This window comes from Catharus ustulatus, chromosome 37 (genome assembly GCF_009819885.2).
Source record: "Catharus ustulatus isolate bCatUst1 chromosome 37, bCatUst1.pri.v2, whole genome shotgun sequence".
NCBI lineage: Eukaryota > Metazoa > Chordata > Aves > Passeriformes > Turdidae > Catharus > Catharus ustulatus.
In genome coordinates, this window is record NC_046257.1 from 443449 (window position 1) to 465533 (window position 22085).

The 22085-nt window shown below is 49.0% G+C and overlaps 1 protein-coding gene across 1 annotated transcript in view; it reads left to right on the plus strand.

Moving 5' to 3' along the window:
• The first annotated feature begins 2128 nt into the window (after nt 1-2128).
• LOC117009892 (aurora kinase B-like) overlaps nt 2129-22085 on the plus strand; it is a 31131-nt gene continuing 11174 nt past the window's right edge. Inside the window, exons 1-9 of the mRNA XM_033084245.1 lie at nt 2129-2167; nt 2817-2892; nt 4721-4775; nt 6711-6799; nt 7748-7835; nt 7978-8065; nt 8297-8316; nt 9136-9327; nt 11996-12134. Of these exons, the coding sequence (XP_032940136.1) occupies nt 2129-2167; nt 2817-2892; nt 4721-4775; nt 6711-6799; nt 7748-7835; nt 7978-8065; nt 8297-8316; nt 9136-9327; nt 11996-12134 (786 nt within the window). The remainder of the gene's footprint in view (nt 2168-2816; nt 2893-4720; nt 4776-6710; nt 6800-7747; nt 7836-7977; nt 8066-8296; nt 8317-9135; nt 9328-11995; nt 12135-22085) is intronic.

A 22085-nucleotide genomic window follows, 5' to 3' on the forward strand; every position in this document is an offset into this window, starting at 1 on the left:
CTGTGACGTAACGGTCACGTGGCTTTAGCCACGCACGCGGTGACGTAATGCTCGTGTCGGTTGGCCACGCCCACTGTGACGTAACGGTCACGTGGGGCTGGTAACGGTTATGGTGACGTAATGGGATTTACGGTTCCGTACCGTTCTGCACTGGCTCCTACTGCTCTATACTGGTCCATAGTGGGCCATACTGGTCTATACTGGTCTATACTGGTCTATACTGGTCCGTACTGGTGTCCGACCCCGACCCCGCCCCTGTTGCCGGGCAGAACCGCCAGGCACAAAATGGCCGCCGCCTCATCCTCACGTGACCGCGTGTACCGCGCGCTGATTGGCCGTTCAACGCTTCACCCACCCCGCACTGACCAATCAGCGCAGAGCTCCGCGCGGAGGAGGGCGGGACTTCCGGCTTAACGGACCAATAGGAGCGCCGCGAGAGAGGGCGGCCACCAATAGGAGAGCGCGGCGCGAATTTGAAGCGGCGGCGGCGGCGGAGACGGGCGGCGGGTGAGGAGCGGGAATTTGGGGCGTTTAAAGGGGGGGTTTTGGGGGGTCCTGAGGGGATTTGGGGGTTCTGAGGGGATTTGTGAGGGGAAATAGGGGGTACTGAGGGGATTTATGACGGGAAATGGGGATTTCTGAGGAGAATTTTGGGGTTCTGAGGGGATTTATGAGGGAATTTGGGGGGTCCTGAGGGGATTTCTGAGGGGATTTTGGGGTTCTGAGGGAATTTCTGAGGAAAATTTGGGGCTCCTGAGGGGATTTCTGAGGGAAATTGGGGGGTCCTGAGGGGATTTCTGAGGGAAATTGGGGGGTCCTGAGGGGATTTGGGGGTCCTGAAGGGATTTCTGAGGAAAATTGGGGGATCTTGAGGGAATTTTAAAATAATTTGGGGGTCCTGAGGGTATTTCTGTGGGGAATTGGGGATTTCTGAGGGGAATTTTGGGGTTCTGAGGGAATTTCTGAGGAAAATTTGGGGGTCCTGAAGCGATTTCTGAGGGAAATTGGGGGGTCCTGAGGGGACTTATGAGGGGAATTGGGGATTTCTGAGGGGATTTGGGGCCCTGAGGGAATTTCTGAGGGGAATTGGGGGGTCCTGAGGGGATTTTGGGGGTCCTGAGGGAATTTTAAAATAATTTGGGGGGTCCTGAGGGGATTTCTGAGGAAAATTTGGGGGGTCCTGAGGCGGAATTTGGGGGTCCTGAGGGGATTTCTGAGGGAATTTTGGGGTCCTGAGGGGATTTATGAGGGGAATTTGGGGGTTCTGAGGGAAATTGGGGGGTCTTGAGAGGAATTTGGGGGGTCCTGAGGGGATTTCTGTGGGGAATTGGGGATTTCTGAGGGGAATTTTGGGGTCCTGAGGTGATTTCTGAGGAAAATTTGGGGGTCCTGAGGGGATTTCTGAGGAAAATTGAGGATTTCTGAGGGGAATTTTGGGGTCCTGAGGGGATTTCTGAGGAAAATTGGGGGTCCTGAGGGGATTTCTGAGGGGAATTTGGGGGGTCCTGAGGCGGAATTTGGGGGTCCTAAGGGAATTTCTGAGGAAATTTGGGGGTCCTGAGGGGATTTCTGAGGGGAATTTTGGGGTCCTGAGAGAATTTTAAAATAATTTGGGGGGTCCTGAGGGGATTTTAAGACCATTTGGGGGGGTCTTGAAGGGAATTTTGGGGTCCTGAGGAGAATTTGGGGGGTCCTGAGGGAATTTCTGAGGGAATTTTGGGGGTCCTGAGGGAATTTTAAGGAGAATTTGGGGGGTCCTGAAGGGATTTCTGAGTAAAATTGGGGATTTCTGAGGGGAATTTTGGGGTTCTGAGGGGATTTCTGAGGAAAATTTTGGGGTCCTGAAGCGATTTCTGAGGGAAATTTGGGGTCCCAGCTGAATTTTGGGTGAATTTTGGGGGGTCCTGAGGGGATTTGGGGGTTCTGAGGGAATTTCTGAGGGGATTTTGGGGGTCCCAGGTGAATTTTGGGTGAATTTTGGGGGTCTCAAATAAATTTTGGGGGAATTTTGGGGGGTCCTGAGGGAATTTTAAGAGAATTTTGGGGGTCCCAAGTGAATTTTGGGTGAATTTTGGGGGTCTCAAATAAATTTTGGGGACCCCCTCCCCATTTTTTCCCCCTTTCCAGGATGGCACAGAAGGAGAACGTGGCCCCCACCCTGACCAAGGTGAAGCCCCCTCCCCAAATTTTGGGGTCCTTCTCCCAATTTTTGGGGTCCCCTCCCCAAATTTTGGGGTCTGACCCCCAAATTTCCCCTCCCCCTCCCCAAATTTTGGGGTCTCACCCCCAATTTTCCCCTCCCCCTCCCCAAATTTTGCCTCCCCCTCCCCAAATTTTGGGGTCTCACCCCCAAATTTCCCCTCCCCCTCCCCAAATTTTGGGGTCTCACCCCAAATTTTCCCCTCCCCCTCCCCAAATTTCGCCTCCCCCTCCCCAAATTTTGGGGTCTCACCCCAATTTTTCCCTCCCCCTCCCCAAATTTTGGGGTCTCACCCCAAATTTTCCCCTCCCCCTCCCCAAATTTTGACTCCCCCTCCTCAAATTTTGGGGTCTCACCCCCAAATTTTCCCTCCCCCTCCCCAAATTTCCCCTCCCCCTCCCCAAATTTTGGGGTCTCACCCCCAAATTTTCCCTCCCCCTCCCCAAATTTTGGTGCCCCCTCCCCAAATTTTGGGGTCTCACCCCCAAATTTTCCCTCCCCCTCCCAAATTTTGGGGTCTCACCCCCAATTTTTGCCTCCCCCTCCCCAAATTTTGGTGCCCCCTCCCCAAATTTCGGGGTCTCACCCCCAATTTTCTCTCCCCTCCCCCCCTCAGGGTCCTGCCCCTCCCCCACTCCGGGTTCCCCGCAAGGACCCCCCGGGCTCGGAGCCCCCCGGGAAGGCCCCCACAGGTGAGGGGGGGGAGGGGAAATTGGGGGAAATTCGGGAATTTTGGGGAATTTTGAGGGGATTTTTGGGTGTTTTTTGTTAATTTTTGGGGGGTTTTGGGGATTTTTTTGTCAATTTTTGGGCAGATTTTGGGTGTTTTTGGGATTTTTAAATCAATTTTTGGGCAGTTTTTGGGTTTTTTTTGGGTGTATTTGGCATTTTTTTGGGGTTTTTTGGGATTTTTTTTGTCAATTTTTTGGGTGTTTTCGGGGGTTTTTTGGGTGTATTTGGCAATTTTTGGGTGTTTTTGGGATTTTTTTGTCAATTTTTGGGCAGTTTTTGGGTGGTTTTGGGATTTTTAAATCAATTTTTGGGGTTTTTTGGGATTTTTTTGTCATTTTTGGGATGTTTTGGGGGGTTTGGGACTTTTTTTGTCAATTTTTTTGTGTTTTTGGGGTTTTTTTGGGGTGTATTTGTCAGTTTTTGGGTGTTTTTGGGGTTGTTTTGTCAATTTATTTTGTGGTTTTTGGGTTTTTTGGGGTGTATTTGGCAGTTTTTGGGGATTTTGGGGATTTTTTTGTCAATTTTTTGGTGTATTTGAGGTTTTTTTGGGTGTATTTGGCAGTTTTTGGGGGTCTTTTGTCATTTTTGGGGTGGTTTTGGGTGGTTTTGGGATTTTTTTTGTCAGTTTTGGGATGTTTTTGGGATTTTTTGGATGTATTTGTCAGTTTTTGGGTGTTTTTGGGATTTTTTTTGTCAATTTTTTGGGTGTTTTTGGGGTTTTTTGGGGTGTATTTGTCAGTTTTTGGGGTGGTTTGGGGATTTTTTTGGTCAGTTTTTGGGCAGTTTTTGTCAGTTTTTGGGATTTTCTTGTCATTTTTGGGGTGTTTTGGGTTTTTTTGGGGTGTATTTGGCAATTTTTGGGGGTTTTTGGGTGTTTTTGGTCAATTTTTGGGCAGTTTTGGGGTGTTTTTGGGGTGTATTTGGCAATTTTTGGGCGTTTTTGAGATTTTTTTTGTCAATTATTGGGATGTTTCTGGGTTTTTTGGGGTGTTTTGGGGTTGGTTTGGGATTTTTTTGTCAATTTTTGGGGTGTTTTGGGTGTTTTTGGGGTGTATTTGGCAATTTTGGGAGTTTTGGGGATTTTTTTTGTCAATGTTTTTGTGATTTTGGGATGTTTTTGGGGTGTTTTTGTCAGGTTTTGGGTGGTTTAGGGGTTTTTTTTGTCAGTTTTTATCATTTTTGGGTGTTTCTTGTCAGATTTTTCTGGTTTTTTGGGATTTTTTTGGGATGTTTTGTCACTTTTTGGGGTGTTTTTAGGTGCTTTTTGTTGGTTTTTGGGTGTTTTTGGGCTGGTTTTTGTCAGTTTTTGGGAATTTTTTGTCAGTTTTTGTCATTTTTGGGATGTTTTTTGTTATTCTTGGGGTGGTTTTTGTCAGTTTTGGGCAGGTTTGGGGATTTTTTTTTGTCATTTTTGGTCATTTTTGGGTGTTTTTCTCAGTTTTGGGGTGTTCCTTGGATATTTTTGGGGTGACTTGGGTGTTTTTTGTCACTTTTTGGGTGTTTTTGGGGTGGTTTTGGGATTCTTTGGGATATTTTTGCCAGTTTTTGGGATTTTTTTGTCAACTTTTGGGATTTTTTTTGAGATGTTTTTGTCATTTCTGGGCAGTTTTTGGGTGTTTTTCGTTGTGTTTTTGTCAGTTTGGGATTTTTTTGGGATGGTTTTTGTCACTTTTTGTCACTTTTTTGGGTGTTTTGTGGCATTTTGGGATGTTTTGGTGTGGTTTTTATCGTTTCTGGCATTTTTTAGGATGTTTTTGTGTATTTTTTGTTTTATTTTCCCCTCCCCAGGATCCGGGCGCGTCCCCCTGGAGCTCAGCGCGGTGCCGGCCCCTCCCCCACCCGTGTGAGTGTCACAGGTGCCACCAGGTGTCCCTTACCTGTCCCCAAGTGTCCCTCACCTGTCCCCAGGTGTCCCCTCAGGTGTCTCTTACCTGTCTCAGGTGTGCTCAGGTGTCCCCTCAGGTGTCCCTCACCTGTCCCAGGTGTGCTCCAGGTGCTCTCAGGTGTCCCCAAGTGTCCCCAGTGTCTTCTCAGGTGTCCCCAGGTGTGTCCCTCACCTGTCCCAGGTGCTCTCAGTTGTCCCCTCAGGCATCTCCAGGTGTCCCCTTGGGTGTCCCCAGGTGTCCCCAGGTGTGCCCAGGTGTCCCTTAGCTGTCCCCAGGTGTGCCCTTACGTGTCCCCAGTGTCCCCAGGTGTGCTCAGTGTCCCCTCAGGTGTGTCTCACCTGTCCCAGGTGTGCTCAGCTGTCCCCAGTGTCCCCCCAGGTGAGCCCAGGTGTGCCCAGATGTCCCCAGGTGTCCCCTCACCTGTCTCAGGTGTCTCCAGGTGTCCTTCAGGTGTCCCCAGGTGTGCCCCAGGTGTCCCCAGGTGCTCTCACCTGTCCCAGGTGTCCCCTCACCTGTCTCAGGTGTGCCCAGGTGTCCCCTTACCTGTTTCAGGTGTCCCCAGTGTCCCCCCAGGTGTCCCCAGTGTCCCCACAGGCACTCTCAGGTGTCCCCAGGTGTGTCCCTCACCTGTCTCAGGTGTCCCCAGTTTTGCTCAGTGTCCCCCCAGGTGTCCCCAGGTGTCCCCTCACCTGTCCCCAGGTGTCCCCTCACCTGTCCCCAGGTGTCCCTCACCTGTCCCAGGTGTCCCCAGCTGTGCCCAGGTGTGTCTTACCTGTTCCAGGTGTCCCCAGTGTCCCCTCAGGTGTTCCTCACCTGTCTCAGGTGCTCCCAGGTGTCCCCAGTGTCCCCTCAGGTGTGCCCAGGTGTCCCCAGGTGCTCTCAGATGTCCCTCACCTGTCTGAAATGTCCCCAGGTGTCCCTCACCTGTCTCAGGTGTGCCCAGGTGTCCAAATCACCCCAAATCCGCCATCTTGAGCCACTTTTAACCCTTCTAGCCCCTCTCACCTGTCCCCAGGTGTGTCCCTCACCTGTCCCAGGTGTGCCCAGGTGTGTCCCTCACCTGTCCCAGGTGTCCCCAGGTGTGCCCAGGTGTCCAAATCACCCCCAATCCGCCATCTTGAGCCACTTCCAACCCTTCTAACCCCTCTCACCTGTCCCCAGGTGTGTCCCTCACCTGTCCCAGGTGTGCCCAGGTGTGTCCCTCACCTGTCTCACCTGTTCCAGGTGTGCCCAGGTGCCCAAATCACCCCAAATCCGCCATCTTGAGCCACTTCCTGTCCTTGTAACCCCTCTCACCTGTCCCCAGGTGTCCCTTACCTGTCTCAGGTGTGCTCAGGTGTCCCCAGGTGTGCTCAGACCACCCAAAATCCGCCATTTTGAGCCACTTTTAACCCTTCTAACCCCTCTCACCTGTCCCCAGGTGTGTCCCTCACCTGTCCCAGGTGTCCCCAGGTGAGCTCAGGTGTGTCTAGGTGTCCCCAGGTGTCCCAAATCCGCCATCTTGAGCCACTTTTAACCCTTCTAACCCCTCCCAGGTGTGCCCAAGCCGCCATTTTGAACCACTTTTTGTCCCTGTAACCCCTCCCAGGTGTGTCCCTCACCTGTCCGAGGTGTCCCCAGGTGTGTCCCTCACCTGTCCCCTCACCTGTCCCAGGTGTGCCCACGTGTCCAAATCACCCCCAATCCGCCATCTTGAGCCACTTCCTGTCCCTGTAGCCCCTCCCAGGTGTCCCCAGGTGTGTCCCTCACCTGTCTCAGGTGTCTCTAGGTGTCCCCAGGTGTCCCAAATCCGCCATCTTGAGCCACTTTTAACCCTTCTAACCCCTCCCAGGTGTGTCCCTCACCTGTCCCAGGTGTGTCCCTCACCTGTCCCCTCCCCTGTCCCCCCCCAGGCGCACCTTTTCCCTGGAGGATTTCGAGGTGGGCCGGCCCCTGGGCAAAGGGAAGTTCGGGAACGTTTACCTGGCTCACCTGTCCCCAGGTGTGTCCCTCACCTGTCCCAGGTGTGCCCAGGTGTCCAAATCACCCCCAATCCGCCATCTTGAGCCACTTCCTGTCCCTGTAACCCCTCTCAGGTGTGCCTCACCTGTCCCCAGGTGTGTCTCACCTGTCCCAGGTGTCCCCAGGTGTCCAAATCACCCCCAATCCGCCATCTTGAGCCACTTCTTGTCCCTGTAACCCCTCTCAGGTGTGTCTCAGGTGTCCCCAGGTGTGCCCAATCCGCCATCTTGAGCCACTTTTAACCCTTCTAACCCCTCCCAGGTGTGTCCCTCACCTGTCCCAGGTGTCCTCAGGTGTCCCCAGATGCTCTCAGGTGTGTCCCAGGTGTCCCCAGGTGTGTCCCAGGTGTGTCTCACCTGTCCCCAGGTGTGCCCAGGTGTCCCCTCAGGTGTCTCTTACCTATCTCAGGTGTGTCCCTCACCTGTCTCAGGTGTGTCCCAGGTGTATCCAGGTGTCCAAATCACCCCAAATCCGCCATCTTGAACCACTCCCTGTCCCTGTAACCCCTCCCAGGTGTCCCCAGGTGTGTCCCTCACCTGTCTCACGTGAGCTCAGGTGTGTCTAGGTGTCCCCAGGTGTCCCAAATCCGCCATCTTGAGCCACTTTTAACCCTTCTAACCCCTCCCAGGTGTGCCCAGGTGTGCCCAAGCCGCCATTTTGAACCACTTCCTGTCCCTGTAACCCTTCCCAGGTGTCCCCAGGTGTGTCCCTCACCTGTCCCAGGTGCTCCCAGGTGTGTCCCTTACCTGTCTCAGGTGTGCCCAGGTGTCCCCAGGTGCTCTCAGGTGTCCAAATCACCCCAAATCCGCCATCTTGAGCCACTTTTAACCCTTCTAACCCCTCCCAGGTGCTCCCAGGTGTGTCTCAGGTGTCCCCAGGTGTGTCCCTCACCTGTCTCAGGTGTTGTGTGTCCCCTGTCCCCCCCCAGGCGCACCTTTTCCCTGGAGGATTTCGAGGTGGGCCGGCCCCTGGGCAAGGGGAAGTTCGGGAACGTTTACCTGGCTCACCTGTCCCAGGTGTGTCCAGGTGTCCCCAGGTGTGTCCAGGTGTCCCCAGGTGTGCCCAATCCGCCATCTTGAGCCACTTCCTGTCCCTGTAACCCCTCCCAGGTGTCCCCAGGTGTGTCCCTCACCTGTCCCCTCCCCTGTCCCCCCCCAGGCGCACCTTTTCCCTGGAGGATTTCGAGGTGGGCCGGCCCCTGGGCAAAGGGAAGTTCGGGAACGTTTACCTGGCTCACCTGTCCCAGGTGTGTCCCTCACCTGTCCCCAGGTGTGCCTAGGTGTCCAAATCACCCCCAATCCGCCATCTTGAGCCACTTCCTGTCCCTGTAACCCCTCCCAGGTGTGCTCAGGTGTGTCCCTCACCTGTCTCAGGTGTGTCCCAGGTGTCCCCAGGTGAGCTCAGGTGTCACCAGGTGTCCCCAGGTGTCCCAAATCCGCCATCTTGAGCCACTTTTAACCCTTCTAACCCCTCCCAGGTGCTCTCAGGTGTGCCCAGGTGTGTCCCTCACCTGTCCCAGGTGTGCCCAGGTGTCCAAATCACCCCCAATCCGCCATCTTGAGCCACTTCCTGTCCTTGTAACCCCTCCCAGGTGTGCCTTACCTGCCCCAGGTGTGCTCAGGTGTCTCTAGGTGTCCCCAGGTGAGCTCAGGTATCCCCTCAGGTGTCTTTTACCTATCTCAGGTGTCCCCAGGTGTGCCAGATCCGCCATCTTGAGCCACTTTTAACCCTTCTAACCCCTCTCAGGTGTGTCTCACCTGTCCCCAGGTGTGTCCCTCACCTGTCCAGGTGTGCCCAGGTGAGCTCAGGTGTGTCCCAGGTGTATCCAGGTGTCCAAATCATCCCCAATCCGCCATCTTGAGCCACTTCCCACCCCTGTAACCCCTCCCAGGTGTGCCCAGGTGTATCCAGGTGTATCCAGGTGTGCCCAGGTGTGCCCAATCCACCATCTTGAGCCACTTTTAACCCTTCTAACCCCTCTCACCTGTCCCCAGGTGTGTCCCTCACCTGTCTCAGGTGTCCCCAAGTGAGCTCAGGTGTCACCTCAGGTGTCTCTTACCTATCCCAGGTGTGCCCTGGTGTCCCAAATCCGCCATGTTGAGCCACTTCCTGTCCCTGTAACCCCTCCCAGGTGTCCCCAGGTGTGTCCCTCACCTGTCCAGGTGTGTCCCAAGTGTCCCCAGGTGTCCAAATCACCCCCAATCCGCCATCTTGAGCCACTTTTAACCCTTCTAACCCCTCTCACCTGTCCCCAGGTGTGTCCCTCACCTGTCCCAGGTGTGTCCCTCACCTGTCCCCTCCCCTGTCCCCCCCCAGGCGCACCTTTTCCCTGGAGGATTTCGAGGTGGGCCGGCCCCTGGGCAAAGGAAAGTTCGGGAACGTTTACCTGGCGCGGGAGCGGCGCTCGGGGTTCCTGGTGGCGCTCAAGGTGCTCTTCAAGTCCCAGGTGGAGCAGGAGGGGGTGGAGCACCAGCTGAGGAGGGAGATCGAGATCCAGGCGCACCTGAGGTATGGAAAAACACACCTGGGACACACCTGGGACACACCTGGGGGGGAATAAACACACCTGGGCACACCTGGGGAGGGGGTGGAGCACCAGCTGAGGAGGGAGATCGAGATCCAGGCGCACCTGAGGTATGGAAATACACACCTGGGGGGGGAATAAACACACCTGGGACACACCTGGGGTCACCTGGGGAGGGGGTGGAGCACCAGCTGAGGAGGGAGATCGAGATCCAGGCGCACCTCAGGTACCTGTGACACACCTGGATACACCTGGGATACACCTGGGGGGGTGGGGACACACCTGGGATGCACCTGGGACACACCTGGGGGGGTGGGACACACCTGGACACACCTTGGGGGGAGAAAAACACACCTGGGACACACCTGGGGACACACCTGAGATACCTGGGACACACCTGAGAGGGAGGGAAAACACACCTGGGGACACCTGGGATTCACCTGGGCACACCTGAGATACACCTGGGCACACCTGGGGACACCTGGGACACATCTCAGATACCTGGGACACACCTGGGGTGGAAAATACACCTGGGACACACCTGGGGACACCTGGGACTCACCTGGGGACACCTGGGACACACCTGGGACACACCTGGGACACACCTGGGGACACCTGGGGACACCTGGGACTCACCTGGGGACACCTGGGGGAGGGAAAACACACCTGGGACACACCTGAGGAGATTTTGGGATTTTTAGGGTCCCAAATTTTGGGATTTTTCATTTTTTGGTGTCTCAAATTTGGAATTTTCCATTTTTGGAATCCTTAAAATATTTGGAATGTTCCATTATCAACCTGAGCGGGGGGAGCCAATTTTGGGAAACGAATTTTGGGATTTTTTGAGGAATTTTGGGGTGGATTTTGGGGTTTTTTGGGGTCACAAATTTTGGGATTTTTCATTTTTTGGGGTCCTAAAATTTGGGATTTTCCATTTTTGGGGTGCTCAAAATATTTGGAATGTTCCATTTCTGATTTAAGCGGGGGGAGCCAATTTTGGGAAATGAATTTTGGGATTTTTTGAGGAATTTTGGAGTGGATTTTGGGATTTTTTGGGGTCTCAAATTTTGGGATTTTCCATTTTTTGGGGTCTCAAAATTTGGGATTTTCCATTTTTGGGCTCTTTAAAATATTTGGAATGTTCCATTTCTGATTTAAGCAGGGGGAGCCAATTTGGGGAAATGAATTCTGGGAAAATTTTGGAATTTGTGGGGTGAATTTTGGGGTTTTTAGGGTCCCAAATTTTAGGATTTTTCATTTTTTGGGGTCTCAAATTTTGGGATTTTCCATTTTTGGGCTCCTTAAAATGCTTGGAATGTTCCATTATCAACCTGAGCGGGGGGAGCCATTTTTGGGAAATGAATTTTGGGATTTTTTGAGGAATTTTGGGGTTTTTTGGGATCTCAAATTTTAGGATTTTTTATTTTTTGGGGTCCTAAAATTTGGAAATTTTGATTTTTGGGCTCCTTAAAATATTTGGAATGTTCCATTTCTGATTTAAGCGGGGGGAGCCAATTTTGGGAAATGAATTTTGGGATTTTTTTAGGAATTTTAGGGTTTTTTGGGGTCTCAAATTTTAGGATTTTTTAATTTTTGGGATCCTAAAATTTGGAAATTTTGATTTTTGGAATCCTTAAAATGCTTGGAATGTTCCATTATCAACATGAGCGGGGGGAGCCATTTTTGGGAAATTAATTCTGGGAGAATTTTGGATTTTGGGATTTTTTGAGGTCCCAAATTTCAGGATTTTTCATTTTTTGGGGTCTCAAATTTTGGGATTTTCCATTTTTGGAATCCCCAAAATATTTGGACTGTTCCATTTCTGATTTAAGCGGGGGGAGCCATTTTTGGGAAACGAATTTTGGGATTTTTTGAGGAATTTTGGGGTGGATTTTGGGATTTTTTGGGGTCTCAAAATTTAAGATTTTTTATTTTTTGGGATCCTAAAATTTAGAAATTTTGATTTTTGGGCTCCTTAAAATATTTGGAATGTTCCATTATCAACATGAGCGGGGGGAGCCATTTTTTGGGAAATAAATTCTGGGAAAATTTTGGATTTTTTTAGGGGGGATTTTGGGGTTTTTAGGGTCCCAAAATTTAGGATATTTCATTTTTTGGGGTCCCAAATTTTGGGATTTTCCATTTTTGGGCTCCTTAAAATATTTGGACTGTTCCATTTCTGATTGAAGCGGGGGGAGCCATTTTTGGGAAATGAATTTTGGGATTTTTTGAGGAATTTTGGGGTGGATTTTGGGATTTTTTGAGGTCTCAAAATTTAAGATTTTTTATTTTTTGGGATCCTAAAATTTAGAAATTTTGATTTTTGGGCTCCTTAAAATATTTGGAATGTTCCATTATCAACATGAGCGGGGGGAGCCATTTTTGGGAAACGAATTTTGGGATTTTTTGGGGAATTTTGGGATTTTTTGGGGTCCCAAATTTTAGGATTTTTCATTTTTTGGGATCCTAAAATTTGAAAATTTTCCATTTTTGGGCTCCTTAAAATACTTGGACTGTTCCATTATCAACATGAGCGGGGGGAGCCATTTTTGGAAAACGAATTTTGGGATTTTTTGAGGAATTTTGGGGTGGAATTTGGGGTTTTTTGGGGTCCCAAAATTCGGGATATTTCATTTTTTGGGCTCTCCCCAGGCACCCCAACGTGCTCAGGCTCTACAATTATTTCCACGACCGGCGCCGGGTTTTTCTCATCCTGGAATTCGCTCCCAGGGGGGAGCTCTACAAGGAGCTGCAGCGCTGCAGGAGGCTGGATGCCACCAGGACGGCCACGGTGAGACCCCAAAATATCAAAAATCAACTCAGGGACCCCAAAAACCTGAAAATTCACCCCAGAAAATGAATCAGGGAGCCCAAAAACCCCCCAGGGACCCCAAAATCACCCCAAAAAGTGACCCAGAAACCTTAAAAATTACCCCAAAATCTGAGTCAGGGACCCAAAACCACCCCAAAAAGTCACTCAGGGACCCCAAAAATCCCAAAGTTCACCCTAAATTCTGAATAAGGGACCCCAAAAATCAACTCAGGGAACCCAAAATCTGAGTCAGGGACCCCAAAAACCTGAAAATTCACCCCAAAAATCCCATCAGGAACCTCAAAAACCTTCCAGGGACCTCAAAATCTGAATCAGGGACCCCAAAAAATCCCAAATCCACCCCAAAAAGAGACTCAAGGAGCCCAAAAATCCCAAAATCACCCCAAAAATCCCGTCAGGGACCCCAAAAACCCAAAAATCCACCCAAAAAATCCCATTAGGGACCCCAAAAATCAACTCAGGGACCCCAAAACAACAAATTCTGAGTCAGGGACCCCAAAAACCTGAAAATTCACCCCAAAAAATGAATCAGGGACCCTAAAAACCCCAAAAAAGTGACCCAGGGAACCCCAAAAACCCGAAAAACATCCCAAAATCACCCCAAAAAGTGATTCAGGGATCCAAAAAAACCCAAAAATTGCCTCAAAAGCTGAATCAGGGACCCCAAAAAATCCCAAAAAGTGACTCAGGGGTCCTAAAAAAATCCAAAATCACCCCAAAAATCACATTAGGGAATCCAAAACCCACAAAATCACCCCCAAAATCTGAATCAGAGACCCCAAAAATCAACTCAGTGACCCCAAAATCTGAGTCAGGGACCCCAAAAATCCCAAAATTCACCCCAAAAAATAAATCAGGGAGCCCAAAAACCCCCCAGGGACCCCCCAAAACCCCAAAAAGTGACTCCAGGGATCCAAAAAACGTCAAATTCACCCCAAATTCTGAATTAGGGACCCCAAAAATCAACTCAGGCACCCCAAAAATCCCAAAATCACCTCAAAAATCGACTCAGGGACCCCAAATTCTGAATCAGGGACCTCAAAAACCCCAAAATTGACCCCAAAAAGTGACTCAGGGATCCTAAAAAACCCCAAAATCACCTCAAAAATCCCATCAGGGACCCCAAAAACCCAAAAATCCACCCAAAAGATTCCATTAGGGACCCCAAAAACCCCAAAATTCGCCCAAAATCTGATTCTGGGACCCCAAAAATCCCCAAAATTGTCCCAAAATCACCTCAGAATTTGAATCAGGGACCCCAAAAACCCCCCAGGGACCCCAAAAATCCCAAAAAGTGACCAAAAAATCACAAAATTCACCCCAAAATTCACTCCAGAATCACATCAGGGACCCCAAAAAACCCCCAGGCACCCCAAAATCCCCAAAATTCACCCCAAAAACTGACTCAGGGACCCCAGATTCTAAGTCAGGGACGCCAAAAATCCCAAATTCACCCCAAAAATCCCATCAGGGTCCCAAAAAACCAACTCAGGGACCCCAAAAAACCCCAAAATTGTCCCAAAATCAGCTCAGAATCTGAATCAGGGACCCAAAAACCCCAAAATTCACCCCAAAAACCAACCCAGGGACACCCAAATTTCCCCAAAAAGTGACTCAGGGATCCTAAAAAACCCCAAATTCACCCCAAAAATCCCATCAGGGATCCCAAAATCACCCCAAAAACCAACTCAGGGACCCCAAAAACCCCAAAATTCACCCCAAAAATCAACTCAGGGACCCCAAAATCTGAGTCAGGGATCCCAAAAACCCCAAAATTCACCCCAAAAAGTGACTCAGGGATCCTAAAAAAATCCAAAATCACCCCAAAAATCCCATCAGGGACCCCAAAAACCCAAAAATTCACCCAAAAAATCCCATTAGGGACCCCAAAAATCAACTCAGGGACCCCCAAAACAACAAATTCTGAGTCAGGGACCCCAAAAACCTGAAATTCACCCCAAAAAATGAATCAGGGACCCTAAAAACCCCCCAGGGACCCCAAAATTCTCCCCAAAGTCACCTCAGAATCTGAATCTGGGACCCCAAAAATACCAAATTCAGCCCAAAATCTGACTCAAGGACCCCAAAATCTGAGTCAAGGACCTCCCAAAACCCCAAAAATCAACTCAGGGACCCCAAATCCACCCCAAAAAGAGACCCAGGGACCCTAAAAAACCCTGAAACCCCCTAAAAACCAACTCAGAGACACCAAAAACCCCAAATTCACCCCAAAATCTGACTCAGTGACCCATAAAAAAACCCCAAAAGAGACCCAGGGACTCCAAATTCTGAGTCAGGGACCCCAAAAACCCCAAAAAGTGGCCCAGGGAACCCCAAAAACTCCAAATTTACCCTAAAAATCAACTCGGGGATCCCAAAAATCCCAAAATTCACCCCAAAAAATCTGCATCAGGAACCCCAGAAACCCCAAAATTCACCCCAGAAACTGAATCAGGGACACCAAAATCTGAATCAGGGACCCCAAAAACCCCAAAAAGTGACTCAAGGAACCCCCAAAACCCCAAATCCACCCCAGAAAGTGACTCAGGGACCCCAAAAAACCCAAATTCACCCAAAAAACTAAATCAGGGATCCTAAAAAACCCCAAAATTGTCCCAAAATCATCTCAGAATCTGAGTCAGGGACCCCAAAAACCCCAAAATTCACCCCAAAAACCAACCCAGGGACCTCAAAATCACCCCAAAAAGTGACCCAGGGACCCCAAAAACTCCAAATCCACCCCAAAAATCACCCCAAAGATTGAACCAGGTGCCCCAAAAAACCCAAAATCTGAGTCGGGTACCCCAAAAATCCCATCAGGGACCCCAAAAAACCCAAAATCAGCCCCAAAAGTGACCCAGGGAACCCCAAAATACCCCAAAATCTGAACCAGGGATCCTAAAAAACCCCAAATTCACCCCAAAATCTGAGTCAGGGACTCCCAAAAACCCCAAAATCTGAGTCAGGAACCCCAAAAATCAACTCAGGGACCCCAAAAAGCCCCAAAATCACCCAAAATCTGAGTCAAGGATCCCCCAAAAATCCCAAGAAGTGACCCAGAAACCCCAAAAACCCCAAAGTTCACCCCCAAAATCTACATCAGGGATCCCAAAACCTGAATCAGGAACCCCAAAATCTGAATCTGGAATCCCAAAAAACCAACTCAGGGACCCCAAAAATCCCAAATCCACCCCAAAATCACCCCAGAATCTGAGTCAGGGAGCCCAAAAATCAACTCAGGGACCCCAAAAAACCCCAAAATCACCCCAAAAAGTGACTCAGGGATCCTAAAAAACCCCAAAATCACCTCAAAAATCCCATCAGGGACCCCAAAAACCCAAAAATTCACCCAAAAGATTCCATTAGGGACTCCAAAAACCCCAAAATTCGCCCAAAATCTGATTCTGGGACCCCAAAAAAACCCAAAATTGTCCCAAAATCACCTCAGAATCGGAATCAGGGACCCCAAAAACCCCCCAGGGACCCCCCAAAACCCCAAAAAGTGACCCCAGGGATCCAAAAAACGTCAAATTCACCCCAAATTCTGAATTAGGGACCCCAAAAATCAACTCAGGCACCCCAAAAATCCCAAAATCACCTCAAAAATCGACTCAGGGACCCCAAATTCTGAATCAGGGACCTCAAAAACCCCAAATCCACCCCAAAAACCTGAAAATTCACCCCAAAAATCCTATCAGGGACCCCAAAAAATGACTCAGGGATCCTAAAAACTCCAAAATTCACCCCAAAACCAACTCAGGGATCCTAAAAAACCCCAGAATCACACAGAAATTTGAATCTGGGACCCCAAAATCTGAGTCAGGGACCTCAAAAATCACATCAGGGACCCCAAAACCCCAAAAATCAACTCAGGGACCCCAAATTCACCCCAAAAAGAGACCCAGGGATGCTAAAAAACCCCAAAATCTGACTCAAGGACCCCAAAAACCAACATAGGGATCCTAAAAAACCCAAAAATTGTCCCAAAATTATCTCAGAATCTGAATCAGGGACCCCAAAAATCCCAAATTCACCCCAAAATCTGAGTCAAGGACCCCCAAAACCCCAAAAAGTGACTCAGGGATCCTAAAAAACCCCAAATTCACCCCAAAAATCCCATCAGGGATCCCAAAATCACCCCAAAAAGTGACCCAGAAACCCCAAAAACCCCAAAATTCACCCCAAAAATCAACTCAGGGACCCCAAAATCTGAGTCAGGGATCCCAAAAACCCCAAAATTCACCCCAAAAAGTGACTCAGGGATCCTAAAAAACCCCAAAACCACCCCAAAATCACCTCAGAATCTGAGTCAGGGACCCCAAAAATCAACTCAAAGTCTCCAAAACCCCAAAATTGTCACAAAATCACCTCAGAATCTGAATCTGGGACCCCAAAAACTCCAAAATTCACCCCAAAAAGAGACTCAGGGAGCCCAAAAATCACATCAGGGACCCCAAAATCTGAGTCAGGGACCCCAAAAAATCCCAAATCCACCCCAAAAAGAGACTCAAGGAGCCCAAAAATCCCAAAATCACCCCAAAAATCCCGTCAGGGACCCCAAATTCACCCCAAAAGTGATTCAGGGATCCAAAAAAACCCAAAAATTGCCTCAAAATCTGAATCAGGGACCCCAAAAACCCCAAAATCTGAATCAGGGACCCCAAAAAGTGACTCAGGAATCCTAAAAAAATCCAAAGTCACCCCAAAAATCCCATCAGGGACCCCAAAAACCCCAAAATCACCCCAAAATCTGAATCAGAGACCCCAAAAATCAACTCAGTGACCCCAAAATCTGAGTCAGGGACCCCAAAAAATCCCAAAATTCACCTCAAAAAATGAATCAGGGACCCTAAAAACCCCCAAAAAGTGACCCAGGGAACCCCAAAAACCCAAAAAGTGACCCAGAAAACCCCAAATTCATCCCAAAATTCACTCCAAAATCACATCAGGGACCCCAAAAAACCCCCAGGGACCCCAAAATCCCCAAAATTCACCCCAAAAACTGACTCAGGGACCCCAGATTCTAAGTCAGGGACGCCAAAAATCCCAAATTCACCCCAAAAATCCCATCAGGGTCCCAAAAACCAACTCAGGGACCCCAAAAACCCCAAAATTGTCCCAAAATCAGCTCAGAATCTGAATCAGGGACCCCAAAAACCCCAAAATTCACCCCAAAAACCAACCCAGGGACACCCAAATTTCCCCAAAAAGTGACTCAGGGATCCTAAAAAACCCCAAATTCACCCCAAAAATCCCATCAGGGATCCCAAAATCACCCCAAAAACCAACTCAGGGACCCCAAAAACCCCAAAATTCACCCCAAAAATCAACTCAGGGACCCCAAAATCTGAGTCAGGGATCCCAAAAACCCCAAAATTCACCCCAAAAAGTGACTCAGGGATCCTAAAAAAATCCAAAATCACCCCAAAAATCCCATCAGGGACCCCAAAAACCCAAAAATTCACCCAAAAAATCCCATTAGGGACCCCAAAAATCAACTCAGGGACCCCAAAACAACAAATTCTGAGTCAGGGACCCCAAAAACCTGAAAATTCACCCCAAAAAATGAATCAGGGACCCTAAAAACCCCCCAGGGACCCCAAAATTCTCCCCAAAGTCACCTCAGAATCTGAATCTGGGACCCCAAAAATACCAAATTCAGCCCAAAATCTGACTCAAGGACCCCAAAATCTGAGTCAAGGACCTCCCAAAACCCCAAAAATCAACTCAGGGACCCCAAATCCACCCCAAAAAGAGACCCAGGGACCCTAAAAAACCCTGAAACCCCCTAAAAACCAACTCAGAGACACCAAAAACCCCAAATTCACCCCAAAATCTGACTCAGTGACCCATAAAAAAACCCCAAAAGAGACCCAGGGACTCCAAATTCTGAGTCAGGGACCCCAAAAAACCCCAAAAAGTGGCCCAGGGAACCCAAAAACTCCAAATTTACCCTAAAAATCAACTCGGGGATCCCAAAAATCCCAAAATTCACCCCAAAAAATCTGCATCAGGAACCCCAGAAACCCCAAAATTCACCCCAGAAACTGAATCAGGGACACCAAAATCTGAATCAGGGACCCCAAAAACCCCAAAAAGTGACTCAAGGAACCCCCAAAACCCCAAATCCACCCCAGAAAGTGACTCAGGGACCCCAAAAAAACCCAAATTCACCCAAAAAACTAAATCAGGGATCCTAAAAAACCCCAAAATTGTCCCAAAATCATCTCAGAATCTGAGTCAGGGACCACAAAAACCCCAAATTGACCCCAAAAACCAACTCAGGGACCCCAAAATCACCCCAAAAAGTGACCCAGAAACCCCAAAAACCCCAAATCCACCCCAAAAATCACCCCAAAGATTGAACCAGGTGCCCCAAAAAACCCAAAATCTGAGTCGGGTACCCCAAAAATCCCATCAGGGACCCCAAAAAAACCCAAAATCAGCCCCAAAAGTGACCCAGGGAACCCCAAAATACCCCAAAATCTGAACCAGGGATCCTAAAAAACCCCAAATTCACCCCAAAATCTGAGTCAGGGACTCCCAAAAACCCCAAAATCTGAGTCAGGAACCCCAAAAATCAACTCAGGGACCCCAAAAAAGCCCCAAAATCACCCAAAATCTGAGTCAAGGATCCCCCAAAAATCCCAAGAAGTGACCCAGAAACCCCAAAAACCCCAAAGTTCACCCCCAAAATCTACATCAGGGATCCCAAAACCTGAATCAGGAACCCCAAAATCTGAATCTGGAATCCCAAAAACCAACTCAGGGACCCCAAAAACCCCAAATCCACCCCAAAATCACCCCAGAATCTGAGTCAGGGACCCCAAAAATCAACTCAGGGACCCCAAAAACCCCAAAATTCACCCCAAAAAGTGACTCAGGGTCCCAAAAATCCCAAAATTCACCCCAAAAAGAGACCCAGGGAACCCAAAAACCCCAAATCCACCCCAAAATCACCTCAGAATCTGAGTCAGGGACCCCAAAAATCAACTCAAGGAGCCCAAAAACCCCAAAATCTGAATCAGGGACCCCAAAAACCCCAAATCCACCCCAAAAATCCTATCAGGGACCCCAAAATCACCCCAAAAAGTGACTCAGGTTCTCCAAAAACCCCAAAATCTGAGTCAGGGACCCCAAAAACCCCAAAACCATCCCAAAATCACCCCAAAAAAGACACAGGGACTCCCAAAATCCCCAAATTCACCCCAAAAATCCCTTCAGAGACCCCAAAAGTCACATCAGGGACCCCAAAAAAAACCCCAAAATTATCCCAAAATCAGCTCAGAATCTGAATCAGGGACCCCAAAAACCCCAAAATTCACCCCAAAAACCAACTCAGGGACTTCCAAATTGCCCCAAAAAGTGACTCAGGGAGCCCAAAAACCCCAAAATCACCCCAAAAATCACCCAAAAATCCCATCAGGGATCCCCAAAATCATCCCAAAATCTGAATCAGGGACCCCAAAAACCCCGAAATTCACCCTAAAAATCCTCTCAGGGACCCCAAAATCACCTCAAAAAGTGACTCAAGAACCCCAAAAACCCCAAATTCACCCCAAAAATCTGAGTCAGGGACCCAAAAAAAACCCAAAAAGTGACTGAGGGACCCCAAAAAACCCCAAAATTGCCCCAAAATCGCCTCAGAATCTGAGTAAGGGACCCCAAAAACCCCAAAATTCACCCCAAAAAGTGACTCAGGGACCCTAAAAAACCCCAAAACCACCCCAAAATCATCTCACAATCTGAATCAGGGACCCCAAAAATCAACTCAAGGACCCCAAAAACCCCAAAATCTGAATCAGGGACCCTAAAAAACCCAAAATTCACCCCAAAAATCCCATCAGGGACCCAAAAAAACCCTCAAAAAGTGACTCAGGTATTCTAAAAAACCCCAAATCCACCCCAAAAAGTGACTCAAGGACCCCAAAAACCCCAAATTCACCCCAAAATCTGAGTCAGGGACTCCAAAAATCAACTCAGGGACCCCAAAAAACCCAAATCAAGCCCAAAATCACCCCAGAATCTGAGTCAGGGACCCCAAAAACCCCAAATTCACCCCAAAAAGAGACTCAGGGACCCCAAAAAACCCCCCAGGGACCCCAAAAATCAACTCAGGAACCCCAAAATCCCCAAAATTCACCCCAAAAAATGAATCAGGGACCTCAAAACTCAATTCAGGGACCCCAAAAATCCCCCAGGAACCCAAAAAATTCAACCAGGCACCCCAAATTCTGAGCCAGGGAACCCAAAAACCCCAAAATTCACCCCAAAAAGTGACTCAGGGATCCTAAAAAACTCCAAATTCACCCCAAAAATCCATCAGGGACCCCAAAAACTCCAAATTCACCCCAAAATCTGAGTCAGGGACCCCAAAAATCAACTCAGGGACCCCAAAAAACCCAAAATTCACCCCAAAATCTGAGTCAGGGACCCCCCAAAAATCCCAAAAAGTGACCCAGGGATCCCAAAAATCAACTCAGGGACCACAAATCCACCCCAAAAAGTGACTCAGAGATCCTAAAATACCCAAAATCACCCCAAAAATTGAACCAGGGACCCCAAAAACCCCAAAAACTGAATCAAGCACCCCAAAAACCAACTCAGGGTCTCCAAAAACCCCAAAATTGTCCCAAAATTCCCCCCAAAAAGTGAATCAGAGAACCCCAAAAATCCCAAATTCACCCCAAAAAGTGACTCAGAGATCCCAAATCCACTCTGAAAAGTGACTCAGGGATCTCAAAAATCTCAAAATTCACCCCAAAATCTTAATTAGGGACCCCAAAAACCCCAAAATCTGAATCAAGGACTCCAAAAATCAACTCAGAGACCCAAAAACCCAAAATTCACCCCAAAAATTGAACCAGGCACCCCAAAAATCCCATCATGGAGCCCAAAATCACCCAAAAAGTGACCCAAGGACACCAAAAACACCAAAATTTACCCCAAAAATCCTGTCAGGGACCCCAAAATCACCCCAAAAGAGACTCAGGGACCCCAAAAACTCCAAATTCCCCCCAAAAATCCCATCAGGGACTCCCAAATTGCCCCAAAAAGTGACTCAGGGACCTCAAAAAATGCCAAAATCACCCCAAAATTTGAGTCAGGGACCCCAAAAACCCCAAAAAGTGACTCAGGAATCCTAAAAAACCTCAAAATCACCCCAAAAATCACATCATGGAACCCAAAATCACCCCAAAAATTGACCCAGGGAACCCCAAAACCCCCAAAATTGTCCAAAAATCACCCAAAAATCAACTCAGGGAACCCAAAACACCCTAAATTCCCCCCAAAAATCCCATCAGGGACCCAAAAAGCCCCCAAAAAGTGACCCAGGGAACCCCAAAACCCCCAAAATTGTCCCAAAATCCCCCAAAAATCCCATCAGGGATCCCGAAATCCCCCAAAAATCAACTCAGGGACCCCAAAAACCCCAAAATTCACCCCAAAATCTGAGTCAGGGACCCCAAAATCACCCCAAAAAGTGACTCAGGGATCACCTGGGCACACCTGGGCACACCTGGATGGAATTTGGGGTTACCTGAGTCCATTTTTGGCATTACCTGGGTGGTTTTTGGGTTACCTGAGCACACCTGGGTGGGTTTTTAACCCCCCTGAATCCATTTTTGGGGTTACCTGTCTCACCTGTGCACACCTGTGCACACCTGGGTGGGTTTTTTAACCCCCCTGAATCCATTTTTGGGGTTACCTGAGCTCACCTGAGCTCACCTGGGCACACCTGAGTGGGTTTTTGGGGTTACCTGAGCACTCCTGGGTTGGTTTTTGGGTTACCTGAGCACACCTGGGTGGGTTTTTAACCCTCCTGAATCCATTTTTGGGGTCACCTGTCCCACCTGGAGCTCACCTGTGCTCACCTGGGGTGGTTTTTTGGTTACCTGGGTGATCTCT